Source organism: Bombyx mori, chromosome 15, assembly GCF_030269925.1.
Source record: "Bombyx mori chromosome 15, ASM3026992v2".
NCBI lineage: Eukaryota > Metazoa > Arthropoda > Insecta > Lepidoptera > Bombycidae > Bombyx > Bombyx mori.
This window is the reverse complement of record NC_085121.1, coordinates 18,103,546-18,117,912: the sequence shown is the minus strand read 5'-3', so window position 1 is coordinate 18,117,912 and position 14,367 is coordinate 18,103,546. Positions and strand designations below refer to the sequence as shown.

The window sequence follows — 14,367 nt, the reverse complement described above, 5'->3', positions numbered from 1 at the left end:
TCATATAAATACAACAAATTTTAATTTAGCTGTCCTTGTTATTTCGCATTTATATTATTGTGATACGACTATCAAAAGGTACAAGTGGGCATACTTTATGGAGACATATGCCCATGAATGATCACCAGTTTATTTCATTTTATTTTTATTGCATAGATGGGTGGACGAGCTCACAGCTCTCCTGGTGTTATGTGGTTACCGGAGCCCATAGATATCTACAACGTAAATTGAGATTGAGATATGAGTTCTTAAGTCTCAGTATAGTTACAACGGCTGCCCCGCCAGTCAAACCGAAACGCATTACTGCTTCACGGCAGAAATCGGCCGGGTGATGGTACCTACCCGTGCGGACTCACAAGAGGTACCGCCAGTAAAGTGTGCGCGCCATCGGTCACTTGTAGGCAATACATTATTTAGTTGAATAATTGATTATGTGATAAAATTCCAGTCTACCGGAGTATATAAATAATTCAATAGCACATACTAATGGAACGAATAAAAACATTATAAATTTAGAAATTTTCTAGAAAATTTTGATCTACAAAAACACGGTCGTGCAGGATCTCAATTAATTAACATATTTACGTTATTCCGAGTAATTTGGATCGCTTTTACTAAAATTTGAATATAAATGGTGAACACCAAAAAATAAAACAATTCAAAATGAAAATTTAATGGGCTCTGTTACTGTTAAAATTCACATCTTGTAGACAGCCATTTAACAAGAACTATCTATAAAAATGAACAATATTTACATATAAAAGCTATACATATATGTATGTTTTGTGATTTAGTAAAATTGTGTCTATTTTGGGAAATATTTAGATAACGCGTTTTGTATCTCGTCACTGGCGTCTATATCGCTTCTCTGTCGGAGCTTGCCTAATTATTATACCTAAAAGCAAAGTTGTTTTGAAAAAAAAAAAGAATAGAAATTTGGTGTCAATCCGTGTAGATATAAATCAATGGAATGTCTATTCTAGTATTAATTTTTCTTTCAATACCAAGATCAACCAATTTTTTTAAATAAAAAATTTCAATAAACTGTTTCACACGCACTCCCAGACCTATTAGGATTTGCTTTGATTTTTTAATCGACTTCAAAAAAGAAATGGGATCCCAATTCCACTATATCTGTTATATTATATTATTATTGTTCTTTACCTCAGAACATATTTACTTTAGTTGAACAGATTTTTATGATCATTTCTTTATTATTTGAAAGCTGTTGCTTCTCATTTGATCGCTTTTAATCAAGATCTGACCACTGCCTTTTGAGTTATCCTTAATAATGCACATATAATTGACTTCGACTATTAGAATATTGCGATATTTAGTGAATTTTTTAACGTAGTTTTTTTGTTGAAAACCATTTTCTTTATTATTAATGTTGTTTATACGATATGTGTTATAAAACTGATGTATTATGTGAGTACATCGGGCACGTCACTCACATATCAGCCGTGAGCGCTTCTTTGTCCCAGTCCCACACGATCATCCGTAGCTACAAGTATGTGTGTAACTGTATAACGAGCTTCAAATAACATATTCGAATTTCAACTTAGGTTGTATCCGAGAAATTTGCAACGAGAGGCTTTTTCTAAGAAAATCCACAAGAATGTTACACATAACAGGGCTTAATGCTGGCCTTACACCTAGTACGCTATGCTATGTAAAGCGCGTGGCTTTCTCCAGGTGGCAAAGGCTCCTGTATTCTCGAAGCGAGCATTATTTTTTTGCTACCTATTCTAATACTTGAGTGAGTATTCCAGCTTCCTCTTGACGTGTAGGTGAGCTCCCGGGACTCAAACCGGGACTGTTGCTAATACTGGCCCTAGCAAGAGCAGTGCTTCGCAGAATTTACTACCGGATCGGAAACGTGACCCACTGAGAAGATCCGGCGAGAAACTCAGTGGTCTGTGCGGGCGTGAGAGACGATATGTGTAGCGGGGATTGAGCGAAAAAATGGTATATGATAGAGGAGTATCGATGGAGAAAACTTGTTGCGCCAACCCCAGGTGACTGGGAGAAGAACAGGAGAACGATGATTCTCAATGCGGGCGTGCAGTGTTAGTTTGATGTGAAAATATATCAATATTTATATCTCTTATCTATCGTTTCAGCGTTTGTAACAAAAGCTAGAAATCTGTAGAACGCTTGCTTGTATTGCTCTAGGCGGGCAAAACAGGCCCATCGATCACTTGTGTTTACTAATTACCGAAACTCTGAGACATTTGTCTCTGAGACAGAATATTATAAAAAAAATGTGTGCGTGTACTAGTGTACACACGTAAGAAGTGAAACATTAATGCTATCCCTACTCCGTTGGAGAAAGTGAAAGTACTCTTCGTCTGAACCAACCGTGGTAGGGGCAAGAAAAAGATGGCGCGTAACGGAGAAATGTGACGCGTAACCGAAAAACGTGACGGTAAATTTTTTTCCAACGCCGATAAGGAAGTTTCACTTCAAAAAGAAAAAACTAAAACTAAACTACGCTCTTTTGACAGTATTTATGAGAAAAATACTGGTCAAATATTTTTGGAAATTGTACACTTTTAATGCGAAAAGACGATATAATATGATTTACACGCATAGTTAACAAAACGTCAAAAGATATTATAGTGGCTAGTTGTAGCTTGATCCGTGGATAGCAGCCTCAAGCCAGCGTTACACAAGCAGCCGGTGGATCGCGGGCATTACACCCGACTGACGTAACTCGCTTGCCCAACACCATACGGTCGCGACCGAACTAACATATGACAACACAACTAGAATAACATCCGATTTACCTTTGAAGGGAGAAGTAGTCTAGGAGACCAATGAATATGTTAACGACAATGAATATAAAATAGTCGTACAACCTCCAGACTCCAGACATTCGTGTTTCTTTACGCATTGTATGAAATAGTTTATCTTCCTATAACTATACACACATATTGCCTAGATATTGTAAACATATAAACTATTATATAATGCTATAAAATTGTAAATTACAGATAAAAAACAAACCATATTTTAAGTTTTATCGCCGCTATCGGCAACGTATTGTCGTTTAAAATTGCTCATAATTGTTATCATAACTTTAATAAGACAGATCCGCCTCGGATAATTAAAGTTCGTGGTTTTTTTAACTAAACAATTACTATTAAGAAATAATTGCGACTATTAAATATTTCGCTGGCTGTATATTAAAGATTTTAACCATTATATTTTTCTATAAAATACCGGATTGTTAAAACTCTGATCTGAGATTCCATTTAATATTTTCTGTTTTTTCTGTGCGTTTGCGTTCGTCAACAATGCCGTAAATAATTGAAATAAAATGATAAAAGATAATGCATCGATCTAAATTTCTAGAAGTAGAACGAATAACTATAAATGAATAAGTGTAACTATTAGAACGAAGTGTTTGCGCGAGTAATATTGTGTCAAATAAGTTACATTAACAACGTGAATAAACATTTACACGTGTATCTTTACCGACGAAATTGAATCATTTAGATAAAGATCGAAGGTTCGGTACTGACCATAAACCAATATGTTTGAAGTTGTCCCAAAATTAGCATAATTATTCTAACGACTTTTTACAGTTGGCAGCCTGTATCGTATGCTAACGTATTCTAACACAATATAAATTCAGTAGATCAACCAGAGTCTTCGGAGGAGAACTTTCCCGGGCAACTATGTATTCATTTTATTATACGATATTGTCTCTTCAACTTGGAAGGCACTCGTAAGCACAAATTGGGTGGGGGCTTAGAAACATTAAGACTTGCCCCTGGGATTTGAACCCGACACAAGTACATATGTGTACATCGCTCAAAGCGAGCACAGTGTGCATTTTATTTAGTTGACTACTCAACAGAGTAACAGAAAAATAAGCAAAATAGCTCATAGCTTCAATCTTCTAAACACGTAATTGACGAACATACTATTTTAACTGAGATCCTGTGACCTGATGTTGCAATCTTATGTAGTTTCATCTATTAAAATACAACTTGTAATCCGAATGCTAATTATAAATAACGTACAATTAACATGTTCAGCTATTTGCTAATTTTCCCACAAATAAAGCGACTCACTGACGTGTTCGGTATTTATTTAAATATTATATTTAGTTTAATATATTTTTGCACGCACACAAGCGCTGAGCAAGTGATTATGACGACTGTGTATTATTGATAGTGTAAATATGTATACTTACTACAATATGATGTTCTAATTGTGATAAATTGTACATGGAGATTGTAGATTGAACATGGATAACCATGTTTCCTGACGTTAAGTTATAACCGAATTCTATAGTATTGCAACTGCAATAGCGACTTCCGCATTGAGGCATGAAAGGTCGAAATATCAATTACATTTTAATAACCGCAATCCTAAAACATACGACTACTTGACGGCAGAAATAATTAAGATGCAGGGACTTGCCCCTACAGGCGACGGCAGGCGCAAAAAAACTTACCAACTTTGTCTGATCTGTATTCAAAAACACAAAGTTATTCCTTGACTATGGTTTCTCCAAGTCTTTCGTTGAATACATAGTTAAGTATCTACTAATTATTTTCTAAATACTATCAAAACCAATTCATATCCAATTGAATTGAAATGTATGCGCCTGTTGCTTGGTCATCGGAGAGGTTTTCGTCATAGTAGCATCAACGTCTGAGAGTAATGTTGCATACATTTGGCGATACTGCGTAGCACGCTAGGAAATCAACACTTTTTTTTTGCCTTTGTAGGCAGACTAGCGTACGGCCCACCTGATGGTATGTGGTTACCGTCGCCGTAACATTGCCAATTTATATACGTTGCATTAAATTGTGACCGTAAGTTAGTTTAAAAAAAAATGTATTTGCGTCTGTTTGTCTCATTAAGAATAATTTCAGCGTCTCTACACACGTCTTATCTAAGTAAACATAATTAAACGTTAACATGCACTCCACGTTTCTTAACGAAGTAAATCGTGTATCGCTCGACATGAGAATTCGTGACCCTTCATACTAATCTGTATATTTTTGAGTATTTATTTTATTTAAGACATATGCGTAATATACGGTGGTGGGTTCTATTTTGGCTATAATTAAAATCATTTTTTTCTGTTTAAATGGAGAGACACTTATTATTCCATTACAATAAGATTTTCATTATTATCAATCCCTAAGATTTTCATTATTATCAATCCCTGATTAATTTAATATATTATTATGTATAATATAATTTATCCGTCTTATTGTGTAGCTAGCGAAGTAAGTGGAAAATGTCATGATGATGTGTTAACTAGACGATGTTTATCAGTACTCATTTGAAAGTATTGAAAGTATTTTTTACTGGTGGTAGGATCTCTTGTGAGTCTGCGCGGGTAGGTACCACCACCCAGCCTATTTCTACCGTGAAGCAGTAATGCGTTTCGGTTTGAAGGGTGGGGCAGCCGTTGTAACTATACTCGAGACCTTAGAACTTATATTTCAAGGTGGGTGGCGCATATACGTTGTAGATTTCTATGGGCTCCAGTAACCACTTAACACCAGGTGGCCTGTGAGCTCGTCCACCCATCAAAGCAATAAAAAAAAGACAACACTTAAAATATATGTGGGAGAACCGACCTCCTGAGTTTAGCTTCACACGTCCCGAAATGTAATAATCCTAAAGTTTGCTCCTGTACCTGTACAATAAATCATCATTTTATAAATAATATATAACATATTTTTTATTTTTAAAGCTAGACTAGATGAGGCGAGACTAGACTGGTAACAATACTGTTAGCAGTAGTCGGTAACTGGTAACAGTAAAAGTGTACGGTGGTTGGCTAGAGAACGGTTCCTGATTGAGAGTGGTGACTTGGTGTGACGTCTCTTCACTACGTACTAAAGTGACATGGGTAATATGTGTCTAACTTTATGCTCGAGCTCTGACGCAAACAAAATAGTAATGTTGTCGATCTTGGACACTCGTAAAAAGTGTGTCGACTGAAGAGTCAGGTGGATTTGTTTGCTTGCGACTGCGAAAATAGTATGAGCCTTATTATGAGCCTTTTACGGCTTGACAAAATTCCTTATTGAAGTCAAAATCATTTTTAATGTTTTCCAATTAAGCAAGTATTTTTTATCTAAAACGAAAAAAATCTAAATAGAAAACAAATATAAACTGATGTCACTTGTCTAGTGATAATTTACTAATTTATTCTAAATACTAGCGACCCGCCCTCGCTTCGCTTCGGAAACTGTAATTTATTATTGATTTCTCCACTATTTAATGGATGTTATTATACATATAAACCTTCCTCTTCAATCACTCTATATATTAAAAAAACCGCATCAAAATGCGTTATCTAGTTTTAAAGATTTAAGCATACATAGGGATATAGGGACAGAGAAAGCGACTTTGTTTTATACTATGTAGTGATGATCAATTGCATTGACAAGCCTGCTATTCACTTAAACTGGGGTATTTCACTAATTGTCATTTTAAGCGCGTACATTCGAGCACTGATGTAATACTAGTAGTATGTAGTTGGCAAATATTCAAATTCTTTGCTTAGAACTAGCGATAGACGTTAGCAGCTCACACAGCGAACGATGCCTGCTTCGTTTTACGGCTATGAATGATATTAAATTCGAATCTGTTTGTTATTGACGAAGGGCATCTATCTATTTAATCACCTCTTTTTGTTGCACTCGGTGATTGAGAAAAAATTGTAATACTGACATGTTGGGATAAACATATTAATAATAATATATTGTGTTGCCGCCTCCACTGCGGCTTATACTATGTCCTTAGTTATACTGGTCGTTATTATGTATCTTTTATTTCCCGGTGATGCGTAGACAATTTCACAGATCATCATAAATTAATCAGGTTTGTGAATGTGCTATTTCATAAATGACACCTATAAATGCAATTCAAATATCAAAATCACCTATCAAGGTGAGCGGTGACGTAACCGGCTACTGCGGGTCTATTTTGGACCTTCATTAGTAAATTATACTTATGACATTTTCTCTAAATGCAATCTTCATTTCAGTCTAGCTTCTAATATTATTAGCGCTTTCGTGCAAGTCTAAAAATAAGTCTAGCATAATCAGGCAGAAATAGCGGTTTGACCGCTACCTCTACCGTTTTTATGTTTACTTTATTCTAAAACGAATCTGAAATTTGATATCAAATTGGAATCTGATGTAGGATATTAGCTTTAATGCCACGCATCGTGCACCCTAGCTTGGAGGCAGAGCACCCCTGCCTATAGACACTACAGTCAAGAGCTAGAAAAGTGCATGAAGTCAAAAGTTAATTTAACCTCAATAACGGTTGGGTGGCGCCGCGAGTCTGGTTGTTATGTTGACCGCGGGAACCCCCTACTCTGACCGGGTTCTGATCCCGGACGGAGATCGGACGTCGGGTGTAAGAGTGCAGGGGAGTCGTTTAGTACAGTAGGCTCCTAAAACTCCTTGGGCCCGCGGTCTGCTCCCAACATCAACAGATCCTCAAGTCCCACATACCCACCGCGCCCCCTTTGCGCGGGGACGTCGAAGGAGGTTCGGTTCCCACCCTAAAAAAAATCTTCAATAACGGTTACCTTACCTATATATTAATACGTGAAGGAAAAACTTTGTATCCCTTTTTACGAAAATTTCACGGACGGAGGAGTATGAAATTTTCCACACTTATAGAGAATATAGAGAAGGAGTGCAGAATGTTAATATTTTTTTACATTATGCCTAAAAATTCATTAAATCAATAAAAAAAAACATTACACACACTACCATGTATTTGACGCACACACACATAAATACTATTTATTTATTGTCAAACTTTTGTTCTTGACGTCTGTGGTCAAATTGAGAATAGATTAAATATTGTTTGTCTTTATTAATATTTTTCGATAGTATAGCCTTGGCGAATTTGTAATTATAGAAGTATTTGAAAATAGAATATAGTATATACATAAAGAATATACATAATAGTGTACAAACTTACAATTTCAATTAATTATAGTCGAATTTCGACTACTGCGGGACCACTAGTCTTATCAAATAGAGAACCAGAAATTTTTGTTAAGTTGATTGTGGAATACACCACCCAAATCGCCTGCAATATTCGTTATTCGGTCAGTATAACATCAGATCGACATTGTCCTACAAAAACCAATATTTGTGAACCAAATACGTTTTTCTTAAAACCGTTGTTCAGAATCAATTTGGATCGCAATCAAAAGAATAAATGAATACATTACTTCTTTCATATAACTTGTTTATATGTTAAAAAATTGCAAATGAACTTTGAAATCAAAGAGAAAATATATCAACATTAAATTTTGTGTGATCGTGACCTTTCGTTTTTTTTTTGGTGATACGATGTGTTTTGTGTCGCCCAAGAGGTCAACACTTTACCGTCTATTTGCGTCTCGTTCTCCCATTTGAAGGTACAGGCGCTACGCATTCAAAAACAACCTAATACCATGCCAAATTTGTAAATTAATCATTGTGTTCTACGTAGTAAAATAATGACTATTTGTAACCCAATGACATAAAAAAATGCGACTAAATGCAATGAAACACGTATCCGCAGGCAAATAGCCGTCAGCATTCGTGGAAAAACTACGCTCGAAACCAGTTAAACAAATTAGAATATTTTTATGGGTTCCAAAAAACCTGTTCCGACTCGTTTGTTCCCGAAGTACATTAGAACAGGAAGCAGCGACGTTCCACGACCCGGACATTACCATTCGTAGCCCCTCCGAAGGTCCTCCCCAGTTCCCATTCTATAAACTCTTATCTTCTAAACTTTAAAGCGCATTTTAGAATATATCATATGTAAATAGGTCCCCTGTTTAAGTCATTAAAAGTACGCGAGGATTTCATTCGTACCATGAATATTTCTGTGTTCCTATTCAAATATAATAGCAATTAATTATTTTTATAAGAAAGAAAGTGCGAAGTTTTTTTTAATATAAAACATAGTTTTCGGGCTGCCTGGGGTTGGGGGTTACCGGAATCCAAATATATTGAACAAAAAGAAGGTGAATGAATCGCGCCGAATCTCAACAATTGCACTTAACAATCAGCCTGTATGAATTTTGCAAATTTGTTTCGATAAGCCGGCACAATTACTTGAACGTGGAAATTGTTCATTTTGCAACCCAATTACAAGTTTGTTAGATTATAAAAAAACTGGTTCATGTCTTGTTTTCGAATGCACATCCCATCGGGCGTTTTATGTTTTAGACCACGACGCTCTTACCAGCTCTAGGATTAGGAAACTATGATTTGAATGCAATAAACACTAGAGAACAAAAAGCTTGGTAAAGCTAGTATATTAATTTTCACCAGCATTTACAAAGTTTTTAATATCGATAATTATATTTCCAGGTGAGAACTGCATCGAGAAGCCGCTGGCGACGTTGTGGCGCAACTACCAGCAATCAACAAAACCTGACGTGGTCATGAAGCTCTCTGTTACCAACTCCGGCCTCAAAGGATTTACCAAAGAACACGGACTAACCGAGTACTGGTCTCACCGGATCACTTATTGCGCCAGCCCACCCCACTACCCCAAACTCTTCTGCTGGGTCTACCGTCACGAAGGCAAGAAGCTCAAACATGAACTCCGATGCCACGCAGTTTTATGCACCAAAGAATCTATATCTAAAAAGATCACCGAAGAACTGCAGGTCAAGTTGAAGCAAGCATTGGTTGAGTTCAAAAAGGAAAGAATCTCAAAGCAAAACGCAAGGCTGAGTCTTGCGAACAGCGTGTATGACAACCCCAGCATGCCGCGTCGTAAAATACTTTTAAGTGTTGGTTCTATGAACTACAGACCTCCTTTAGAAAGGTCCAAATCAGCTCCGAAGCTTGGAGCGATCGAGGAACTTTGCTCCGAAGAAGACGAGGAGGAGGCCGAGATGAACGCAAGAGCTAACTTGTGTAATGAATGGACGAGATCATCATTCTCCAACGACATGGACAATATGTCGATACAGACACTTGACAGGCGACGGCCGGATGTGAAGAGTCCAAGGAAGATGTCTTGTCCCGAAGGCATCATGAACCGTCTTTTAGCGTCGCCTGGTAGCGAAACTGTTACACTTACAGATGAACTACTCGATTTAATCTCCAAAGAGAGTAATAAAGATGTGGGAACTAGTCATGAAGATGATAAACTTGAAGCAATAGTAGAGACAAACGAAATAATCGATACAGCAGCAGCAAACGTGACAGAATGCAAATTGTCTAGTAACTTCCTCGTCACGGACAGCGACGATGGATCTGTTTCTTCTGGATGCGAGACTGCCAGTACCGCTGCTTCTGACTCCGAACCTACCTCCCTCCCATCGTTACCCCAAGAAGACAAAGTTGCAGAAGAAACCGGTGATAGAATTGGTAATTATTCTAATGAAGTAAATCATGTCCCTATTGGCGAGAAAAACGGGTTCCGACGTAGATCTACGTACCCTCCTCTCAGCGCTAGTATCTTGAGCAACTTTGAAGAGAACTTTGAATCTCTGATTGATAACCTCACTGATGCGGACAGTCTGACTTCTAGCACCGAAACTGAAGTGTTCAAGAGTGTGGGTGACAGCGACAGCGCCTGCAGTGATGAATCAGGCTACTCCGAGTTCTTGGATGGAAAGGAAAGCATTATTGGGAACACTATTATGGTTTAAATCATGTGTCGCGATTTCATGAAAATCGGTGCAGATTATAAGTTCACAGTTACATGCTCGTTTCTTCAATCAATATTAAACTTTATCTGTGCGACTTGGAGCTTACATACTAGGACCACCTTAGCGTTGTAAATACGGTGTTTTAGTTATAGATAATGTATCCTGTATGAAGTTTTGTTTGGTAAATTAACTGTCCTTAAAACAGTTTGTGCTGGACATGGTCCCATAAGTTGAGATGTTTATTTTTGATTTGTATATAACAGGGTACATATGTACTTTAGCCAGTTGACGTATTACTATATTTAGATGTTTGTTTGTATATAATGTAAGTTGAAGATGTTAATAAAAATGGAAATTATTGTCATGTAGATCGTAGTTGTGAAGAGATTTCTAGAGATATATCTTACGCCCTTTTTTGTTTAGGTTATGGTGTTGATGGTATAGCAGTGTAGGGTAAAAAGCGTAACCCTCATCTTTAGATGCATCTTAGCTTTCATAAACGATTTATGAATTTATTATAAGTTATAAAAAAATATCCGCGAGAAATAATTATTGTCCAACTTATTATTGATTAAAGGCTTCGTGCACAAGGCGTGTTAAAGGAAATTTGAAATCGAAATTTTACTTAAAATTAAAAAAAATTGTAATATAACTTTCTGTTCATATCATTTTCTTAATTTTTTTCCATAATTAACACTATTAATGGCAGTAGCAAATTGTTTGTTAACCAATAGGAAAAAAATAAAAAAAATCACAATATTAAATCGTTAACTTGTACAAAAGAAAATATTAAGAAATCAAACTAGTTTTAAAATTATTTTATTTACAATTTATATTTGTTACGTAGTGTATACAGAACTTTTGGTACATGTGTGTTGTCAAACAATTAGCAAAATCACTTCACGACACTACTATCTCGATGTATTAATAATTATTATTATATCATAAAATAAATTAATTTTGGGAAAATGTTTATGCAGCAATGTATTAAAAAAAACTAGTGCGACCAAACTAGAAAGAGACAATTAATGAACAGAACAATTAAGTCAATAATATTGACTCTTCCCAGCGGTCGATGTACGCAAAATATTTCCGCGATCGGTACGTATGACGTCACTATGTAGCTTAGAATCTAAAGGTCGTAGGTACTTACGCATTCCACATTTTTTGGGCAGTGTCTGTAAGCAGTGTCACGTTTGTAGAGAGGATTTATTAATGAAATTAATAAAGTGAAAAATGATGAAAAACAAATTGTTTCATTTACCTCTTTGTAGGGTAGTCTAGTGTTTATAATAATACCCGCCCATATACACTTATAAAATAATATAGTTAGATATCATACTGTGTTGAGAAATTAATTACTGGTGGTAGAATCTCTTGTGAGTCCGCACGGGTAGGTGCTACCGCCCTGCCTATTTCTGCCGTGAACTTCGATCAACAAGCCGTGAAGCAGTAATGCGTTTCGGTTTGAAGGATGGGGCAGCCATTGTACTATATTGAGATTTTAGAACTCATGGCTCAAGGTGGATAACGCCATTTACGTTGTAGATGTCAATGGGCTCCGGTAACCACTTAACACCAAGTGGGCCGTTAGCTCGACCACCCATCTAAGCAATAAAAAATAAAAACGGCTGATAAATTCGATTAAAGTTTTGGGAAAATTATTACGGGAATTCTCTATCCTTTTCCCGCAAACCGAGTTTTGACATAGAATTTGACGGATGTGAAAGCTCCCGAATCTTGAGTTTCGAACAGAAATTTTTCGATCTTATATTCACTGATCGGCTTTATGTAGCGTTAGCTTTTATAAATTGATAATAATATTAATAAACTCGCGAGCTATGAGTTTTTGCAAATTGCTTGTTCTATTTCTTATCGTAATTTTCTAGGTTGAAAGGAGTGAAGTGTAATCCAAGTCAATGCGGCACTTATTTATAGCATTAACAATGTAAGCACATTGCTTATAAGATAATCGCGTATATGATCATTACATTTACTAATACAGAAAGCATGATTCTATGTGGCAAGGCTTGAATTAGATTGTTTATAGTGTTAAGATGAGCTCATAGCGTAGCTGATACGACGTGGCTTCTTAAATTTTTAAACACATATCAGCTGCCCTGCTTAGTCTAGAGAAAGCCGAGAAATAGCCTATATAGCTAAATAGCTATGGTGATTGCGCCTACTAGGATGTGGGCTATAGGTATTGTTGCGCGTTGGGGTTCGGGATAATTAAATCCCACCAAAGTACAAATAAAAACTGTACTCAACGCTTAGAACAAACACAAAACACTTTAAAATTCTCAATTCGCTTCTTCCGCTTCGCTTCAGGTGATCCGTTCATCAAGTCTGCTCCTTCCAACACTACATGACGATCACGACCACTCTGTCAAGAGTGACACGACTGAGAAGAAGAAAGACATTTTAAGCGGTAGAAGTCGTCCATTCCAGTGAATATAATTCTTATAACCGCAAATCCTACATCAGCCAAAACTACAAAAATTAAATTTAAGATTGTCGCTAGTACGTTATTGAAGACTGAATTGATTAAACCCACTGGATTTCTCGCCGGATCTTCTCAGTGGGTCGCGATTCGGATCCGGTGGTAGATTTCACTGGTGGTAGGACCTCTTGGGAGTCCGCACGGGTAGGTACCACCACCCCGCCTATTTCCGCCGTGAAGCAGTAATGCGTTTCGGTTCGAAGGGTGGGGTAGGCGTTGTAACTATAGTGAGACCTTAGAACTTATATCTCGAGGTGGATGGCGCATTTACGTTGTAGATGTCTATGGGCTCCAGTAACCACTTAACATCAGGTGGGCTGTGAGCTCGTCCATCCATCTAAGCAATAAAAATAAAAAATAAAAAAAAGCCCTGCTCTTGCTAGTGTTAGCAAATTCTGTCAGGTTGAATCCGTGAGCTCACTTACCTATTCGAGCTGGAATACCCCTTTAGCTTCCAGCGATTAGGTAGGGGAAAAAAATTAATAATATTGTTTCCGCTACACAGGACAACAACGGAAACGCCATGTGTGTTCCCTCCGTGACGTCAGCACCTGCTTTTGACGAATTTAAGGGTTTAGATTATAATTTATCTATACTTAATATTATAAAGCTGAAGAGTTTGTTTGTTTGAACGCGCTAATCTCAGGAACTACTCGTCCGATTTGAAAAATTATTTCAGTGTTAGATAGCCCATTTATCGAGGAAGGCTATAGGCTATATAACATCACGCTAAGACCAATGCAGGCATAGCACCAATAAATAATGTTTCAAAATCGGGTTTTTTCCCTTTTGAGAGCTTCTACTGCGTGCGCTGCGAAAACGGTTAAAGTTTCGTAAAAGTAATGTATGAGAGAATTGTTCCCCTTTAAAAGATCTAAAAACAAGTCCGCGATAGCGCGACATGCCTACATGCTAAGGTTGGCTCACTATAACGTTTTTTATGCAAACCAAATTTGTTCTAAAATAAAGCATATTATTTGTGAACTATTCCACGCGGATGAAGTCGCGATTACAAATTTATTGAATGTCAACTTACCCTATCCGGAACCAATTGATTAGACAGAATCGGAACATAATCTATCTGAAATAAGTGGTTCACCTAGTTCTGACACGCTGCTGCTGGGCGCCGTGACTTCCGCCTGGTAGAGGTACGCCGTGACGCTTTATTGCGCGCCGTAGACCTGCTCGACGCTGCATG

At 37.0% G+C, this 14,367-nt stretch overlaps 1 protein-coding gene across 2 annotated transcripts in view; it reads left to right on the top strand.

The window, feature by feature from the left end:
- Positions 1-11,917, top strand: part of LOC101737292 (uncharacterized) — a 77,685-nt gene extending 65,768 nt beyond the window's left edge. For both annotated transcript variants that reach the window (XM_062672799.1, XM_004924406.4), the window contains exon 3: positions 9,372-11,917. In XM_062672799.1, coding sequence (XP_062528783.1) covers positions 9,372-10,666 — 1,295 coding nt within the window. In that variant the 3' untranslated portion in view covers positions 10,667-11,917. The remainder of the gene's footprint in view (positions 1-9,371) is intronic.
- Positions 11,918-14,367: the final 2,450 nt, after the last annotated feature.